This window comes from Trematomus bernacchii, unplaced genomic scaffold (genome assembly GCF_902827165.1).
Source record: "Trematomus bernacchii unplaced genomic scaffold, fTreBer1.1, whole genome shotgun sequence".
NCBI classification, from domain to species: Eukaryota; Metazoa; Chordata; class Actinopteri; order Perciformes; family Nototheniidae; genus Trematomus; species Trematomus bernacchii.
Window position 1 is genome coordinate 3,573,130 of NW_022987851.1, and position 19,301 is coordinate 3,592,430.

A 19,301-nucleotide genomic window follows, 5' to 3' on the forward strand; every position below is an offset into this window, starting at 1 on the left:
TATACAAAAGAACCCAAAACGACCCACCACCCTGGTAAAGGAGAGGATCTGCCTGTGTACCTGGACATGTTGTCAGGCGAGCAGGCCGAGTTGTTGCCGGTGGAGATGCTGGTGTCCATGCTGTCGGAGCTCTCCAGGCTCAGGGTGTCGTAGGGCTGCTCCCCGGCTGAGGGGGGGTGGTGGTGCAGGATGGAGTGGTGCACCAGGGGGGGGCCGCCTCCGGAGCCGTGGCTGTACGACATGATGGGGGAGTAGGAGGGCGAGGGGGAGGTTGAGGTCATGAGGTGGGACTGAGAGCCGTGCAGCGCCTCCCACTGGCACTGAGCCTCCACCCCCGCGCGCTGCTTCAGCTCCGCCAGGCGCCGCCGCTGCTCATCGATCACCTGCTGACCTGGGGGGGGGGGGGGGGGGGGAGATGATCAGTGAAAGTTGTGCTGACTTTAAAAGAAGCGGAAGATGGAATATCTAAATCCTGAAGAACCACAACCGTCACCAGCACCAAGCATTACATTACATGTCACTTGTTAGACGCTTTTATCCAAAGCGACTTACATACTCAATACTGTGGGCAATCCCCACAGGAGTGAAGTGTCTCAGGGACACAACGACATGCTGACTGCAGTGGGGTTTGAACCTGTGCTCCCCTGATCCGAACACCAACGCACTAGTCCACTGCGCCACACACCTCCCCTAAGCACCAAAGATATGATGATGTTCTCCCTCAGTAACACGAGTACGATGGCCATAGTAAGTTAAACAAATAAATACATTATTGTATCAGGGGACAGGGGTCCTATTCAGAGAAAGAGATTGAGAGAAAACAATCAGGGAAAATAAGAGGACATTTCTCTGAAAATAAAATGGTATATTTAATTCAGGAGAACATTTTAATAAATGTATTAAAAATATATATATTCTGGGCCTTTATGCGGAGGACTAGGGTTCCAATCCAGTCTGGGACTATTTGATGCGTGTCACCCCCCTCTGTCTCCCCTTTATAACTCTTCAAGGCACTGGTGGCCCAAAAGATATTGTAAAAAACAAAACAAATATTCTTGGAGAAACATCTGTGTATACAGTATAGTGCATATTTTGGTTGTCAAGGGACCAGGTGGCTTTACTTCAGCAATATGAACATGGGGATATCTTTCCTCCTTTAAGTCAGTTTGTTGTTTTCTTATAAATCGACCGATTTACAGCAACGTGTCTTCAAAGTCTGGATGTTTATAATAATATGGTGATCCTTACGGTGGCCCCAAATGACTTCCATCAGCAGAAACGCGCTGTAGCTTCAGAAACTATGCAAATATAAAAACACAAATGTGTTTTTGTATGACCAGTGTGTTTTGACATATGTCTGTTTTTATATTTGGATCGTTTCCGAAGCTGCAGTGCATTTCTGCTGATGGAAGTGTTTTGGGCGGTTGAAGCGCATTCACACCCGTCAGCCACGTAGATCCTGGACAAAAAACACTACTTTTTTCCCTTATTGCTTAATCTGATTGCAAAGTGTTCGATAACGTCATCCACTGTAGACATAATACACATCAATAATAGCGTATTAGGTAGGATGATTTTTACGTCATGTGGTTCCTTTAGAAAAAACTAATCACAATTTATTCAGGTTTTATCTAGTAAAATAACTAGATAATTATTAATCACAGTTTTTCTCGGATATAACCCTCGTTCCATGGCTTCTTAATTGTTTTGTTTTCCCCACAATGGCCCTAATGCACTGTCGTAACCAAGCTTAAGGATGATTGCAAGAAAACCCATTAAGCCCTTCACCATAAAGTACAGAATCCATCCAACTTCTCCCATCTCAACTCCAAGCTGCTGTGCACCGTCTAATAAGCTCTCACATCTGGAGACAAGTGTCCAGGTCGATATCTCAAAAAGGAGAATCTCACTGAACGCTGCACATGCAAGATTTATTCTCCAGCAGCAGGAACATTCATAGAAAATTGATGGGAGACGAAAGCCCGCTTCGATGTAACAGACCCAAAAGAAAAGATGAAAAGAAATGTTCGCTGGGAAAGAGTTAACGACACACCAGAGATGAAGAAGAGACGAGGATGAAGACGGGGTCTGAAATGAACAGCTGCCAAGTGTCAAGTTCTGGTAAATGTTACCTTTGATGGAGAAATCAATAAGAGTAACCTGCCAGACCGGCTTTAGTTTTAGATAGGACTTGAATTTTTAAGGTACATACAGTCTTTGGTCTGTTGAAGCTGCTTCCTGATTGGCTGGCTGCCAGGCTGCCAGGCTGCCTGCTGTATAATGCTCTGCCTCTCCTCTGTCTGGTAGGCTAATTAGCCCCCTGGTAGCTTAAAGCAATGATTCACATTGTTTGAAGAACGCTTTTATTAGATCCATCAACAGTGTGCTAGCTACAGTAGATGGTCAGCACGCCAGCAGTTTGGAGAAATGGGCTGAAGGTACAACATGGAAACCAAGCAGAGTGGTGCCTACAGTTAAACTGATTTCTTTGTTGGGCTTTCTTTTTAAGTTAGTTCTGCTGCTGCTACCATAAACACAAGTTCGGCTTAGCTTATTGCTTAGCTCCAATACTTGTCCTCCTGTCATCTACTAAGAGAAATACACTGCCAATAGATAAGTCCCACAAACAAACCCCAACTATCCCTTCAAACTCAACCTAGCTTAATGTAAAGTAAACAATAGGGGAGCTCTTTGAGTGAGTTAAATAACGTCACATTACTCTACAGAGAAATCCAGTTCATTTCAGACCTTGTTTGAGACGTATGTTTAAATCCCGCTGAACAAAAAGAAGAAAAGCAGACGAAATAAGGACTCCTGGACGCAGAGATCCATCTACCTGCAGAGCTTCCATCTATGGAGTTCTGTCTGGAGGTCAGGGGCTCTGTGGTGCATGAGCGCAGGAGGAGACAATACACACACGGATAGACATGAAGGAACTGCAGACACGGATAAATCTGACTAAATTGGGTTATCAAATAGTATCTATCCTCAGTGGGTCCCGACATAGAGGGTGGGAAAGACTGTCCTTCATAATGCTTGTTGACTTCGAACTGCGTATGTTTGAATTTATTAAAAAAAAACAATTGCAACATACTCTTACAAATAAGAAAAGTGGGGAAAAAAACCTCTAGTGAAGATTTGGACTAAATAGAACATTAAATAATATATATATAATATTATGTCATACACATATGTCAGTTTCTAAATATATTAATTGTAATTAATTACGAAAGGGATCCTGATCATTTTAATTTTTCTGTTTTATTTATTTATTTTCTTTTATTATGTCATGATAGCAGAGGTGGGAGTTACCCCGGGATTCCACCGGGTCCGTCTGCGCCGCGTTACGGCTGCGCCGCGGTTTTGTTCCGACCTCCTACAGCGTCAAACCTCACCGGGCGCGTTTCAGAAGCGGAGCGTCTTGCCTGCCGGCTCGCAGTTTTTGTTGATTTGTGCATATTTCCTGGACAGGCTACTTTGTACATACAAAGTTAATAATAATTGTAATAGTCCAGTTATAAACTACATGAATCAAAGACGTGCAAACACACCGAACACACACACACAGAGCAGAGCTGAGCAGAGCACAAACACACACATCATGCGCCTTAGTGACCGGACATCTCATCGGGCAGTTCGATGTGTGTAGAGGTGTGTGTGTGTGGAGGTGTGTGTGGAGGTGTGTGTGGATCAAACGTAGCAGCCTGCGGTCGCTCTTCAGCTGTTCTAATGAAAGTAAACACAGTGAAGGCGTTGCGTAAAAGGCACAGCTCTTTGCGCGCTGGTGCTGCACTTCTCAGAGGCGGAGTTACACGTCCCGCTGCCTCCTGGTGCTGTGGCGATTTCATGAAGTGAATGAGAGTCCGAGTTCGAAATATATCTAAAATAATGTATGCACTGCCACTTCCCAACATAAACATTACAGTCTGCGATTAAACGGTTGTCTCCTGTGTGCTCCACTTCCTACTTGGCGCTCCGGTAACTTTCTCGTGCGAACGAGATCAGTATCTTTTTTTCATTGCCCTTTAGGGGCTCCGTACAATACAAAAACAAATGCAAATATTTAATTTTAAAAAGTAAAGTCCTTTCGAGTCATCTGTCTCAAGTCATGTCAAGTCTTAAGTCATGAATACCAAGTCAAAGTCAAGTTAAGTCTTTTATCCTCACTGGCAGCATGACGGCCTGGTACGGCAGCTGCACCGACCTCGATCGTAAGGCTTTACAGAGGGTGGTGAAAACTGCACAGCACATCACCAGGACGGAGCTGCCATCCATGGAGGACCTTTACTCCCAGCGGCTCAGGAAGAAATCACTACGGATTATCAAAGACCCCCATCACCCCAGCCACAAACTGTTCTTTCTGTTGCCGTCTGGCAGACGTTACCGCAGCATCCTGGCAAGGACAAGAAGATTCGGAGACAGTTTCTTCCCGCGGGCAGTGAGACTGTTAAAAAATTGAACTGTTGAAACAACTTCAAACATTCAACTGCTACTCAGTAGTATGTATCTAATACCTAATATATATATATCATTCCAATAACTTGTATATAGACTCATACTGCACTATTCCACATCATAACTTTATTTCATTTTTATAACTATTATTATTTTTGTATTGCTCTTGCTCTTATTGTTATTATATGTTATTATGTTGCATTGTTGGAGAAGCCTGTGACATAAGATTTTCAACTGCATAATTACTCTGTAGCTATGTCAGATTGACAATAAAGAACCTTGAACCTTGAACCTTGAACCTTTATCAATGTTAGTCAAGCAAGTCCAAAAATATGCGACTCGAGTCAAGTCCTGTGACTCGAGTCAAGTCATGTGACTCGAGTCAAGTCATGTGACTCGAGTCAAGTCATGTGACTCGAGTCCCCCACCTCTGCATGATAAAAAGAAACCTGTTGAAGTGAATGAGTTGTACGTGGCAATGTGTACTAATGATAAATTGCGATCATTAAGTTAATTCCTGCTCTAATTACTCACAACAAATACTTTCCCCTTAAATGAGTAAACAGTGTTAGGCAGGGAATTATGAGTGAATCATTCATGTTGATGAATGGACACGGCAGGATGAATTCTTCAGGAGGTTTTACCTTTCTGCTGCAGAGCCAGCTGCCTCTTGGTCTCGATGTCCTGCAGGGTGGCAGCCAGGTTCCTGGGCAGACTGCCGGTGCTGTTGGCTGCCAGCAGGGGGCTCTGCAGGGGCAGAGGGAGCAGGTGGAATATTGAGAATGAATTCATTAAATAAATAAATACTAAACAAATATTTGCTTTCAACAAATATCAAGGTTTAAGGGGAATTTAAGGACGTTTTAATTTTCATTTGGATTGACAGAAAATCTCCCATCTATATAAGAGTCCCTTTTATAGTGTTACTGTACAGATTTAAATTAAAACACAATTATTTCTGTAGATACAAATCAATTAAATTATAGTGAGACACAAAAAAGAAAGAACAATAAATTATACATTAAATACAAAAATTAAGACCAATAAAAATAGTCATAATATACGAGTGGTGAGAACTAAATAGGAAATATGGAATAAAATGTGAGTTGCAAACAAATAAATACGTAAACAATGTGTATCATGGGTAATTATATTGTCGTACAGAACTACAGTATAATACCAGTGGGGTCTATTTTTCCACACAGTAGCATGCTGTATAGAATAAAATATCTGAGTGAAGCCTCTGATAATAAGACAAAATAAAGGTTGGAGACGTGTTGGACAGGAAGTCGCTGCTCACCCTGGAGCTGGAGTTGCGTCCCAGCGTTGCTGCTCCGTGCTGCAGAGGGGGGGCCGAGCCGGGTTTGGGCTGATGCAAAGACAGACCCGGATCACTGTCCAGCTTAGAGCGGAACACCTGAGGGGGGGGGGGGGGGGGGACACACACAGAGCAGGAGAGATCAAGTTCAGGAAGTCCTGATTGATACAGACAACGTGAGGAATCCACACCATGGATGACGTGCAAGCATCTGCTGGGAAACAGTGGATGAAATCATGATGAGACAAACCGCTGCGAGGGAACATGGACAATGTTCAAATAAATAAAAAACAATAAATGAAGGTTCCATGAGCAGAATAAATGTAGGAGGAGATTAGTCTCGACTTTTTCGAAACATAAACTGACTTCATGTTAAACACCAAAACAAACACTGATAAAGTGCCAGTCACAACAAAAACACCCATCATGCCCCTGTGTCGCTGAGTCAGGATAAAAAGAAGACACCATCTTCATACCTCCCAAGGTTGTTTTATCATATCAAAGCTGAGGTGAACTTTATTTCTCGTAGTTTTCTGGATGCTTCAAGGAGGCTTTTTCAGTGTGCAGCCTGGTCTCCAAAGTTGGCTTCACATATATCAGAATTTCATTGGCAATAACATTTGTAGGGAAATGTATTGCATCCCGGAAGTAAAAAGATCATAGAAAATGTTTCTGGACTCTGTTTCTGGTTTTGAAACTACATGGGACAGTTCCCATTCACCTTATCCCTCCACTCACAGAGTGATTTAACATGATGGCCTTTCAATCCACACTATATCCACAGAGATACTGTACGGCCCACTGAAATCTGTAAGAACACAGAGAGGATGCAGGGGTAAACCAAAGCGAAGGAAGAAGAGAGCTGGGTCCCGATTTATGGAGAAAAGGAGATATAAGCTGTGTCCTCATCATGGACATTGTAAGATCACTGGCTAATGAAATGGACAAGCTAATGGCGTTAGCTAGGAGTCAGATGGAATATCTGGAGTTCATTTAATGTGCTTTACGAAAAATGTACTGCACCAGGATATATATCTGACAACTGTGTTTCCAACAATTGCTTCCGCACTGTGGGGGACGTTTCCGTCAAAAGGCTTTCCGGACTGTTTGGGCCAACAGGATTTTAATCGTGAGCTTTGCTATGTCTTCACCATTAGCCTTTGCCTGAGTCTTTGGAGGGTCCCTGTGATGTGGAGGACTGTGTCCCAGTAGCTTATGTAAAAATGATATCCTGTCTAAACATCAGTCAGGCTTCAGAAAGAAACATAGCACCATCACTGCGACAATGAAAATGGTGAATGACATTACGAGTATTTTAGATAATAAGCAGAGTTGTGCAGCTCTATTTATTGATCTTTCTAAAGCGTTTGACACCGTCGATCATCGCATCTTAAAGCAGAGGCTACTCAGTATTGGCATATCCAGCCATGCACTGGGGTGGTTTGTGAACTACCTCTCTGAAAGGTCCCAATGTGTTCACTTTGATGGGCTGTCTTCTGAGTGGTTGAACATTACTAATGGTGTTCCTCAAGGTTCTGTTTTAGGTCCACTTTTATTCTCCATCTACATCAATAGTTTAGGTGAAAATGTGGATGAAGCAACTTTGCATTTTTATGCGGACGATACCGTGATGTACTGTGCAGGTCCCTCCATTAAGGAGGCTGTTGTTAAATGACAGGCTCTTTTTAACATTATTCAGACTCAGCTCTCTGAACTTAAGCTTCTTTTAAATGTTGATAAAACCAAGGTAATGCTTTTTTCAAAAGCTAAAAAGACACCAGAGCCGGTTTTAGATATTGTTACTATGCAAGGAAAAGTACTCGAAGTGGTTGCCTGTTATAAATACCTTGGTATCTGGCTTGATGATTGCCTCTCTTTTAAACTTCATGTCAATAACCTGCTTAAAAAGCTGAGGGTGAAGCTAGGTTTCTTTTTCAGAAACAAGTCCTGTTTCTCGCTTGAGGCCAGGAAAAGGCTCTGTGACCTTTTTACCTGTGCTGGACTATGGTGATCTGATATATATGAATGCACCTGCCCATTGCCTGAACAAGTTAGATGCCGCCTATCACAGTGCGCTGAGATTTGTCACAAATTGTAAAGCACTTACACATCACTGTACCCTGTATGCCAAGGCAGGTTTGCCATCACTTACTGTACGGAGGCTCAGTCATTGGTACACGTTTATTTATAAAGCTTCGTTGGGTAAACTCCCGTATTATATCTGCTCTCTGATAACACAGAGAGTTGCAAGCAGCTATTGTCTGAGATCGCATGATGTAGTATTGTTAGATGTGCCAAGAGCAAGGACTGTCTTAGGTAAGACAGCTTTTATGTGCGCAGCTCCACTTGCTTGGAACAATCTTCAGCAAGAATTGAAACTGAGCAATCTCATTCCTCTGCATGTTTTTAAAGCTAGGCTAAATGAAATGCTTTTTGATACTATGGGTACTTGTAAATGTCTATAACTATGTAAATGTATCCTGTAAATATAATGTATGATGTCCTTTATTGTTTTATGTTTCATGTGGAACCTATATGCTGCAGGTCTCCCTTGAAAAAGAGATCTATGATCTCAATGGGACCAAAATAAAGGTTTGAAATGAAATGAAATGAGTAGCTACAAGGACTTAATTAGGCATATTTGACCTCTTTATCTATATAAATATGTATTAATTTTATTCCAATATGGTGCAATGTAACTTCCCTCTGAAATGAATAACATATTTTGATCCTGATTCTAATCAAAGTCTGTGGAAGTGTGCTCATGGAAGAGGGCTGAATGATGGCTGAAACAAACACAGGACTTCTGTTTTTGTCCCGTGGGAAAGCAAAGTTAATGTTGCTTTGTTTTCATTTCCTTCAATCACATTAGAAATATATTTTTCTAACCAAAGATGTTCTATAGTGATTCAGTTTTCTTTGAATTCACAATTCAAACCTTGTTTAAAAAAGCGACATCATCCGGGAGAAAGTGTGTTCGGTGTCGTTGTATAGGACGTTTCCATACGATGTGAACGCAGCTTTGTTCACACATGTTTAGACTCCCTAGCTGAAGGTTAGCAGAGGAATAACAGCACAGACAAACAGCTGAAGAGGGGGGGGGTAAAGAGGAGAAAGAAGAGCGGCCCTGTACCTGCAGCACAGGCCTGCGTCCCGACTGAGACTTGGCTGGCAGAGGGGGGGGGCAGAGCTGAGGGGAGCCTGACATCAGCTCCTGGTACCACTGCTCTAAATCTAGCTTGGGCAGGTGAGGCCTGCTGCTCTCAGAGTGGTACTGCAGAGGAGCGGAGAGTGAGCGCAGAGGAAACAAAGAAGAAGAGAGATTAGAAAGCATTCACAGACAGCAGGAAGAGGACAGGAACATTTGTTTGATACACCCTCAAAAGCGTTAATTCAATTATTCTTAAATATCTTCAATGTTTTAATGTTGTCAGCAACATTATGCTTTATACCCTCCAGCTGCATATCCCTATTTAACATATCTCTTTTGTAATGTCGCTGCGCAATGACCCAGTTACTCATAGGGATATTTCAGGTTTCATCTCATTTGATGTTTTACTTTGCTTCCTCGGAGCCATGTGCTGAGAATTACAATGAACAATATCTTAATGCATAAGAATAGACCTTTGTTTTCTAGTTGCAATGAACGCTGATGTTGTTGTTTTTTACTACAGTTACAAGAACAAACTGCTTTACATTGTTCGGAAAATGTTAAACAGCTTACAGTCTGTACAAAATACCAGAATGAGAAATAACAGAATGTATGCACACATTTAAGAGGAGATATTAAGAACTTAAGGATTTATTCATTATATATCAGCTGAAACTATAACTTCAAGCCAGAGCATGGGGACTTTAAAGGTGTCACTAATCAATAAACAGTCATTCTGAGCTGGTTTGAAGTATTTAGTGTTTCTTTTACTACAAATAAAGAATACATAACTGGTTAATATTATTAAATATTACAATTAAACAAACCCAACACTTTTTGGTTGAACTGGTGACAGCTGGTAAACAAACGCAGCCACAAAAGGAAGAAAAGAAGGAAGGAAGGACAGAGGGAAGGAAGGAAGGAAGGAAGGAAGGAAGGAAAAAGAAAGGAAGAATGGAAGGAAAAAGAAAGGAAGGAAGGAAGTGATAAACGAAGGAAGGAAGCACACACCTCTACAGACAGAGAGAGAGAGGAGCTGTGAGGAGAGGGGAGGCAGGAGAAGGCGGGGTCTACTGGTCCAGACTGCAGGGGCTGGCGAAGCGGGGAGGTAGGGGACGACTCCACCTGCGGCATCCCATACATCTGACTCAACTGGCCCACTGTCACATACTCCTGACACACACACACACACACACACACACACACACACACACACACACACACACACACACACACACACACACACACACACACACACACACACACACACACACACACACACACACACACACACACACACACACACACACAACACACACACACACACACACACACACACACACACACACACACACACACACACACACACACACACACACACACACACACACACACACACACACACACACACACACACACACACACACACACACACACACACACACACACACACACACACACACACACACACACACACACACACACACACACACACACACACACACACACACACGTCAGCGGGACAGGCAGCAGGAGGGAAACTCACGCAGTCCACATGCTGTACATAGCTAACTGGTCTCTGATCATATCATTCAAATAGAAAGCTGCCATCACCATGTGTGTTCTCTTGACTCGCATAAATCACTTTTTTATTTGATTACTTTTGTGACTTCTTGTGCATTTAAACAGAATAGATTTGAAAGCAAAACTTTGGATACAGTCATTGGATAAATACAGAATAAAATGATAATATTGGAATACAAACTTTGGAAATCCAAAAGTTTGCTGTTGATCTGAATGTTGATCCAGACACATGCAAGTTCTGAAGTTCATGTGAAAATGGGTATACACATTACTTCTTACATAGTCTTAGGAAACTTCTGTTTGTATATTAGAAATTCCAAATATAAGTATAAAGCAATGTTCTTGTAGAAAAGAATGATGAGCGGTGGAAGAAGTATTTATTTTAAAATAAACCCTTATTGGAGTTTCTTGGACTTGAAATTCCTGTTCTTACTTCTATTTTTAATCAAAACGTGATAAATATGTGATCTAATGTCTAATTTCCCTATGGTAAATACGAATATAATAACGTTATATTTTATTGATTAATTGAATTATTATTTTGTCCATTTGAATATGAAATATATGCAAAATGAAATACAAATAGTGTTTTAAAATTGCAGTTCGTTATACAAAAGAGCAGCTTTGTACGGGTAAGAGTGCTCACTGCAGAGTGAGGCCACGATGCTCCAACACGTAGCAGAGAGCAGAGCCAACAGCTGAACAACAACAGACCAGCAGAGGGAGCAACATGACATGGAAACGGCAGGATGGAGAGAGACAGACAGGAGGAATCAGGAAAAGGGCAGACAGGAAGTGATGGTACCTCGCCGGGGCCAGCTAACTCAGCGTCTACAGCAAGCGAGCGGGGGGGCGTGCTGCCTTCAGGGCTGCCGTAAAGCTTATGGACATCGGACAGCTTCAAGTACTCCTGAATACCCATAGCCAACAGCAGTCAGACAGGAGGAGAAGCCATGAGGACAACACTACAGCGCACTGCTTATTACAGCTTATACATTACATTACATTATCCAAAGCGACTTACAATAAGTGCATTCGACATGAACACACACACACACACACACACACACACACACACACAAGCACCAAGCCAATCATACGTGTTGAGGGAAAACAAACCTGACTGTTAAAGTGCTGCTGTTACAACAAAAAAGTGGCGCGACAGACAAACAGGAACACACCAAGCAACACAAAGTGCTTCTCACACTAAAGTTGGCTGTTCCGACCACCAGGGATGTAGTGTCAATAGCCGCGTTCACACCGGAGTACTTTTCAACGTACTTTTCGCGTTTAGTTCCGTTAGTATCCCTTATGTCGCGTTCACACCAAAAATAGCACTTGATCTCGGGAACTTTTACCCCCAGTTTTAGTGCCTGCTGAGAGATGGTACTTTCCTGGGGGAAAAAAGTGTCCCAATTCTGATTGGCTGGGCGAATTGCAAACAACGCCCCGTACAACTCTGAAATGTTTTGTAGAGCCGCCATTTTATTATCCTGGCATTAGCATTATTAGCATTAGCATTCGCCCAGTGCACAAACGCAGAGAGACTAACTTATGGCAACACAAAATAAAACATGGGAGCGGTGGAGATGAGGAGGTGTCGGCGTTCTGGCGATTTACTCGGAAGGCTTCAGTAGAAGCTGCTGGGAGTCCCAGCAGCTTCTACTGAAGCCAGTCCCCAACACCGGGGACTTCCGGCCGGGGACTCCAGGTGGCAGTATACGCCGTGAAGTTGTTTGCGGCCTGCCAGTAAACCCAAAGTAGAAGAAGACGAAGTGACGTCAGCGGCTCATTTGCGTAATCTTCCCTCAGGGAAAAGTACTCCGGTGTGAACGCGATCTGTACTAAGTGCCCTGGGGTAATAAGTGCCGGGGCACTGAGTGCCGGCACTAAATACGGCAAAGTACTTGGTGTGAACGCGCTTAATAAGAATTGTGACCTCCAGTCATCACAAGTTATATTTAAATAGGGCTGTACCGAATAGTTTGAAGCTTCATTCATAACCGTTTTATATATTCTAAACCGAACGAATGCTGGTATTTGTGCACAGTTAATGTTCTGGCTCCACCAATTATTCAGAGTGTTTCTAGTGACTCCTGCTCTTCACTTCTCATGTTGCAGTGTTTGAGTATTTCTAGTTCCCATGTGACAGAAAGTTACTCTGGCTAATTCCAAAATGGATGTGTAAGTCTTTGTGTCGTGACACTATATATCATCTTGAGTGCATGCTTGTGATCAGATTGCAGACACTTATACATTTGTTATTTCACTGCTCATAGAAGTGAAGCATCTCCACATCACGTTGTATCTCTGAGAGTGACTGTATGGACGTGTTTATCTTGCTGGACAACTGAGATATGAATGTGGAAAGTCCAAAAGATAACATGAGTTAGAAAAAGGATTAGATGTATTAATTAATTTGCAAGATTCATGGCATGTTTTTATTTAAGGAAATATTCTAATTCAATCTATATTTATTGTCTTTCAAAAACAACATTGTCAATGCTTTTAAAAACGGTTTAGCCTCCGTCTTGAACCAGACAAAGCGTCTAATCCAATCGCACTGAAATGTAAAGCTTAATATGTTTTTTTTCAGTGTGATGACATCTTAAAAAATGTTGGAAGAGACATTCAAGAAAACAACATTCAGTACAGCCCTATATACAACCTCTATCCGATATAAATGTTTGCTCCTGTTCAACAATGGTTATTTGTGTGTCAAAAACATGGGAATTGAGGCTTCTTGTACTACATCCCTGGGCTCGGAACAGACCCAACCCAACTCAAACTGAAAGCTGCTGTGCTGGCTGCTCTAAAAACAAGCGACCCGAGTGAAAACCGGTGCAATTAGAGTGGAACTGTGACCCGGACAAAAACAGCAAAACAGCAGAGGGGGGAGCGGGGGGGCTTCATGCAGCGATCATTAGTCTGGTTACCTCTGTAGGGCTGCTGGGGTACAACTGACAGAGAGGGGGGGGATGTAAGAAGGAAGCAGAGGCTCGACAGAGGGAATGCTGGGAGGAGTGGACGTCCTCCGACAACAGGTCTGCCTCGCTGACATGGAGCGCATCCTGTTTCAACAATTCAGGAATAAGCCTTTAATGCCTACAGAAAACTGATGCAACACAACTTCTGCTCGCCAAAATAAATGAAGGATTGTGTGAATCAGGTTCTGTCGTTTGCCCTTCCTCTGTTAAAGGGTAACTTCTGTATTTGTCAGCCTATTTATCTGCAACTGAGAAGAAAGAATGTCCGTAGCATTCGTTGACTTTGCATTTCAACGTTATTAATGATGTTAAGAAGCTTTAAACCCCTCGATACTGGCTTTTTTGAAAGCCTGGACCCTGCTTTAAAATGTTTCTCAGATCCACATTACACAAGAGTGTGGCTCAAATGTGTTAGTTTTTTTTGTTAAAGGGGCTCATTCTGCTCATTTTTAGGTTCATATTTGTATGTAGTGTCTCTACTGGGACATGTCTCCATGTTTTAATGTTCAAAAAGCTCTTTATTTTCCTCATACTGCCTGTGCTGCAGCACCTCTTTTCACCCTCCGTCTGAAACCAGAGCCCAGTCTGCTCTGATTGGTTAGCTGGCCGGCCCTGTTATGATTGGTCAAACGCTAAGATAAAATAAGATAAGATCTTATTTATCCCAAAAACTGGGAGATTTCTCGTTGCAGCAGCATGTAAAACCAAGAGATGGCCCGCTCCTTACCGTGTGGGAGAGCAACTTTGGAATTTTAGCGTTTGCAGACCCTTTACATGCAGCAAACACTGCACTACAGGAAATGGAAAACCCAAAAAAGGCCCCTCTTAGCTCATTAATAGGGTCCAGGTAAATAATAGCTGGGAAACACAGAAGTTACCCTTTAAATCATCAGCTGTTGCACATGTCTGATGGTGATGTAGTGACCATTTAATAATTAGTTTGCTCCACACACTGATCATCGGCAACTCCACATTGTAAACAAATGGGCACAAACAATCCTGCCATTAGTCTGATCACTCCTTTTCAACACTTAGATGCAAAAGAGTGCAATTCACTGCAAGTTAAAGGGGTTAATGGTGGTGAGGATGGAATCAGCTGAGTCATGAAAACTCCTCACTGTTTGCAGGCCAGGAGCACGGAGTGTGACTTTGTGTTTCTGGGAGTGGTCTTACCTCTCTCATGGCAGTGGAGGACTTGGGGAAGCTCTTTCCTCCTGTCAGGCTGTGGTATCTCTTCTCCAGGGCGGACAGCCTCTCCTTCTCCTGTTAGGCACAAATATCAGAATTAGAAAGATAAAACACAGGCAATAATACAAAAATACTCAGGGTGAGCTTTTATTCCATGTACTCATAGTGTGAGTGTTACTTGGTACCTTTTGGAGCATTTGCAGGGTGAGGGTCCGGTCCTTGGCCAGCCGCTCACACTCCTGAGACGCCTGCAGGCCCAGCTGGTTGGCCTGGCTCTCCAGAGCGGACACCTTCTCCTGGGGGGGGAGGGGGGGGGAGAAAGACATCTTTAATGCAAGCTGCTCTGTGACAGTGTGGCTGGACAGGATAAATTGATGCCTGACTACAATGTGTCTGACTTTAAGACCTCTGTGTGGGAACGCCAGATGTCTGTGGTGGAAGTTATAATAGTATTGTTGAAAAGAAATATTGAAAACGAACAACAACCTCTCCAGATGTTGGTGTCTGTTTGGCTGCCTTTTTTTTAAGCTTTATAGTTCATTAAAATCTATTTTAAATCATTAATCATTTGTAATATTATTATCATAAATATATATATAATATAATATTAACAAATTAAATATATATAAATTATAAATTAAAACATACGAAAATATGTATATTCATACAATAAATGTACCATCTTTAAATAAGATTAATCCATTTCTTTTCCAATGATCCTTTTTCTATTGAATTTCATTCAATATATGTATATTCATATGGGAGCAGTGTTACTTTCAGCTATTTTAATTACATTTTGTTGCATTGTATTGTGGGTATTCTGTGTTGAAAGGGTGCAACTACTTTTAATACAAGTCTAATATCTTTCAAGAACATTTCTCGTTTGTTCTTCAACCTAACTAAGACCATAGAAGTGTAAAAGATAGGCTAAATTAAATGATTAATGATGATAAATACACAAAAACAATAACCCCACAAAACTTCATTGATTGGACAAATGTAACTAAATGGAGATCATTACTATTATTTAATTATTTTGGTATAAGAATGTCTACAGTGTCATTGTTTGCTTCAACTCCTACACAGAAACCCATACGGTACAAAGCATTATATACTGAGGTACTGAAGCCTGTTCCCTCACCTTCCTCTTGGCCACGCTGCGATGGTACTCGGCTCTCTCCTGCAGCAGCTGCTGACTCATGGTTTCTCTCTCCTCCTCCAGGCTGCTCTCTCTCTCCAGCTGCTGAAACTCCAAGTCCTCAAACTTTTTGGTTCCTGTTTCCAAGGCATCTCCGTCCTGATGGAGGCCCAGGCACAACAACAGTGGTTACATCATCGACAGAGAAACACACTCTCCGTAACACACTGCTCAGTTTAAAAGCCATCCACTATGCTCACAGCGTTGTTGCTTAAAGAACAACTAAACATATTTGTTCACTTTCAATTGTTCTATGGAAGCTCTGAGAAGCAAATAGGATATAACAAATTCTGGTGATTATTTATTTCAAAGTATGAGCTTAATTGTTTTCTCTCCCATTAAAACATATTTTGAAAGATAAATAATTTATAATTAATAATAATTGTGTTTTAATGTATTTATGCTCTCATCTGCCTCTTGTGGCCAACATAAGTATTACCACAATGTCCTGACTGTTTCCCACCTGTTTTTAAGTCACATACCAAGGAGAGAAAAAGATTAAGGGTCACCAGATTTTATTTCTCACTTGCCTCTCAGGGATTACGTTTCTTTTGCAGAATAGCTGAAGCTCTTTTTGGGGAACACTACAAGCACCGTGCTTAGTCAAGCAGACGGTCATGAAGAACATGCTTCTACTGCAGCGCAGACACTGGTGTGTGTGGGGACTACATGGACTGTAGTTCACAGGAGGCAAGGGACGGTGACTTTACGCTCAGGTTATTTAACGCTTTGAACTGTTTTCAATTTAGCACCCAAGAATGAAACGTAGTAGCAGACTGGGCCTGAAACCTACAAAGGAATACAAAAATAAAAATTATATTTCAGAGTCGGGGAGGAAATAACTCAAGACCTTAAAGGTCTACGAGACAAAAAACGTTGAATTCCTGAGATTAAAGTTGTACATTTAAGGAAAAACTGTTTCTCTGAGATAACAAACGCGTACAAAAATTAATGTCAAAATAATCTCCATGTTAAAATGCCTAATTTTAGAGCAGAAATAAATGTTTAGAGCCTGGTAAAAAAATGTTGGTTTGTAAAACTTATTTCCCAATTCATAACAACAGTAAACATTGTTATGTATTCTTGTAAACAGCAAACTTTAATCTCAGAAATTCGGTTTCCCCTGAATATTACCCCCCCCCCTGACATTTTTTTGAACCTACAATGTTCTTAGAACCGTACCTGTTTATCATAAAGATCTGCAATTAGGACTGTCAAACCTTTTTCCCAATACAAATAAAAACAGATTCATAATTTCTTTTAAACAGCAGCATTCATTGACTTAAGAGAGTCACAGGATGAGAGCGGGGGGGACACACAGAATGGATCAAGTCCGGGCCTATGTTAATTGATTAGTCAGCAGTTATACAAATAATGCGAGCCATGACAAATCACAGGGGGGGGGGGTGCAGATCAGATTCACACATGCGGTGCAGCGACTCTATATCACATGATGCACATTTTACCAAAAAGCATCACCAGCAGCTGAGGGGCCCAGGAGCCGTCAGTGGGCTACTGTGGACCTGAGGGTCTCAGTAGCACGGAGGTGTGGTGCGGAGGAGGGGACATTCCTGTCGCCCGTGGCAACAGCACGTCTGTGAGGGAGCACTGAGTGTGTGTGTGTGTGTACGTGTGTGTGGTAAACCATATGTAGTGGGCCCCTGCTGAAGGGTTAAAGGTGCCGGGAGCACTATGTGTGAGGGCATGTGCTGAGGCCTGGCACACACATGCTGCTCTGAGGCAGAGATACGTACAGGAGCAGTGAGAGAGTGGGGCTTCGGGCTGGCAAACTGTGTTAACGTTTTTTTTAAAAGAGGGCTGTCAATCGCTTTTTTCTTTTTTAAGATTTTGTCGAGCCACTAGTGCCTAAAGTGAAGAGACTGAGGTTGAAAAGGGGAGACAGAGGGGAAGACACCCAGCAAACGGTCCCAGGTCGGATTCGAACATGAGCCCTGGTTCGAGTCAGTTCTACCCAGTTAGCAATACGGCAGCCCATTGGTTAAAATATATAATCGCAATTAACTGCATGATTGTCCATAGTTAACTCGCCATTATCCCTTAAAAATAACATAATACCTTCATATTATAGATATCGCATTCTGCTTTTGGATAACCTCCCACAATGAGAGAGCAATGCATCACCCAACGATTCTTTTGTTTTTTCCACTTCTAAAATATAAACTTTGATCTCATTATTTACGGTTCTTGTATCTTTGTGTCGGTAGGTGTCTGCCTGCCTGCCTACTATTATTATTTCAAAGATAATATAATACACCATGAGTCCTAAGGCCCGGAAATGACTTAGCCTTATTTCACCACTTCCGTCTCCCTCATCTCTAAGTCAATGTTTTTTGGAACTTGTTTATCGTCAGACTCTCACAAAGCGAATGAGATTTCAACGTTTTGATCTATGACATAAAATACGTTTTTTTATGCTACTCACTAAAAGGTTTTGGGTGGGATGGTGTCTGTGCTGATTTATTAGGTATGTAGGTGTGTGTGTGTGTATGTATGTGTGTGTGTGTGGGGGGGGGGGGGGGGGGGTCTAGGTGCTTCTGTTGTACTGGTGACCCACCCTTTTGAGCTGTTCCTGCAACTGTTCCCTCAGGGACTCGGGACAGTTATGAAGCTGGTTCTCCAACTCAGCGTAGCCCTCCTGGAGGCTCTGCAGGGCCCGGCGCTCGGCCTCAACATTAGCCCTCTCCTAGAAAGACACAACACACACCCACACACAGGATGGATGGACAGGGGGGAGAGAAAGAGAGACACACTGCTCAAAAATCACGCCATGCAAATAAAAAGCTGTAGGGTGTTAGCAAACAGACATGTCGGGACATATTTTAAGGGCTTGGCATGGGACAGGAAGTAGGTGCTGATTTGTCAGGATGTAAGCAGTCTGGGATCCACACATTGTATGTGGTTTTCAAATAGCCAGAACATATCATTCCAACTCTCCAAAGTGTTCATATACAATTTCAATAATATTGTATAGTGCTTTACTTTCTTCAAATGTCCCCTGTCACAGTGACAATTAAAGGCTCTACATGCCCTTAAAGAACATACTGTATATATTTTCTAACAATTATAACTCAATTAGGTTGAAAAAGAAAGGTTGGTCTATAATTTACTTGGCCGCAAAATATTTTTAAAATTACGTGATAAACGATGCAATGTCTGACAGTCGTTACTCTGTCTAAGCAGTTAAAAAACAGAAACATCATGTCTCTTTGGTGCTAATTCTATGGAAGCCCTGAGAGGCAAAAATACAAGAAAAAAGTTCTGAAGATTTTTTAAGTCTGATCCAAACACTTCTCTCCTGTGCTTATGTCATTTTCTTTTTTTCTTTCTTTCTTTTTAAAATCCGTTATTACCCGTTGGCCTGTACACAACTCTGCCGGGGCAAATGCTCACAGACATTTC

At 42.1% G+C, this 19,301-nt stretch overlaps 1 protein-coding gene across 7 annotated transcripts in view; it reads right to left on the bottom strand.

Moving 5' to 3' along the window:
• The window catches only part of phldb1b (pleckstrin homology-like domain, family B, member 1b), a 135,377-nt gene that overhangs the window by 12,157 nt on the left and 103,919 nt on the right, over nt 1-19,301 (bottom strand). For 5 of the 7 annotated variants that reach the window (XM_034113243.1, XM_034113244.1, XM_034113241.1 and 2 more), the window contains 7 exons: nt 18,457-18,585; nt 15,825-15,980; nt 14,869-14,979; nt 14,669-14,758; nt 5,756-5,872; nt 5,100-5,202; nt 61-391 (listed from right to left, as the gene is read on the bottom strand). In XM_034113243.1, the coding sequence (XP_033969134.1) occupies nt 61-391; nt 5,100-5,202; nt 5,756-5,872; nt 14,669-14,758; nt 14,869-14,979; nt 15,825-15,980; nt 18,457-18,585 (1,037 nt within the window). The remainder of the gene's footprint in view (nt 1-60; nt 392-5,099; nt 5,203-5,755; nt 5,873-14,668; nt 14,759-14,868; nt 14,980-15,824; nt 15,981-18,456; nt 18,586-19,301) is intronic. The other 2 variants (XM_034113246.1, XM_034113245.1) reach the window with 1 other exon arrangement.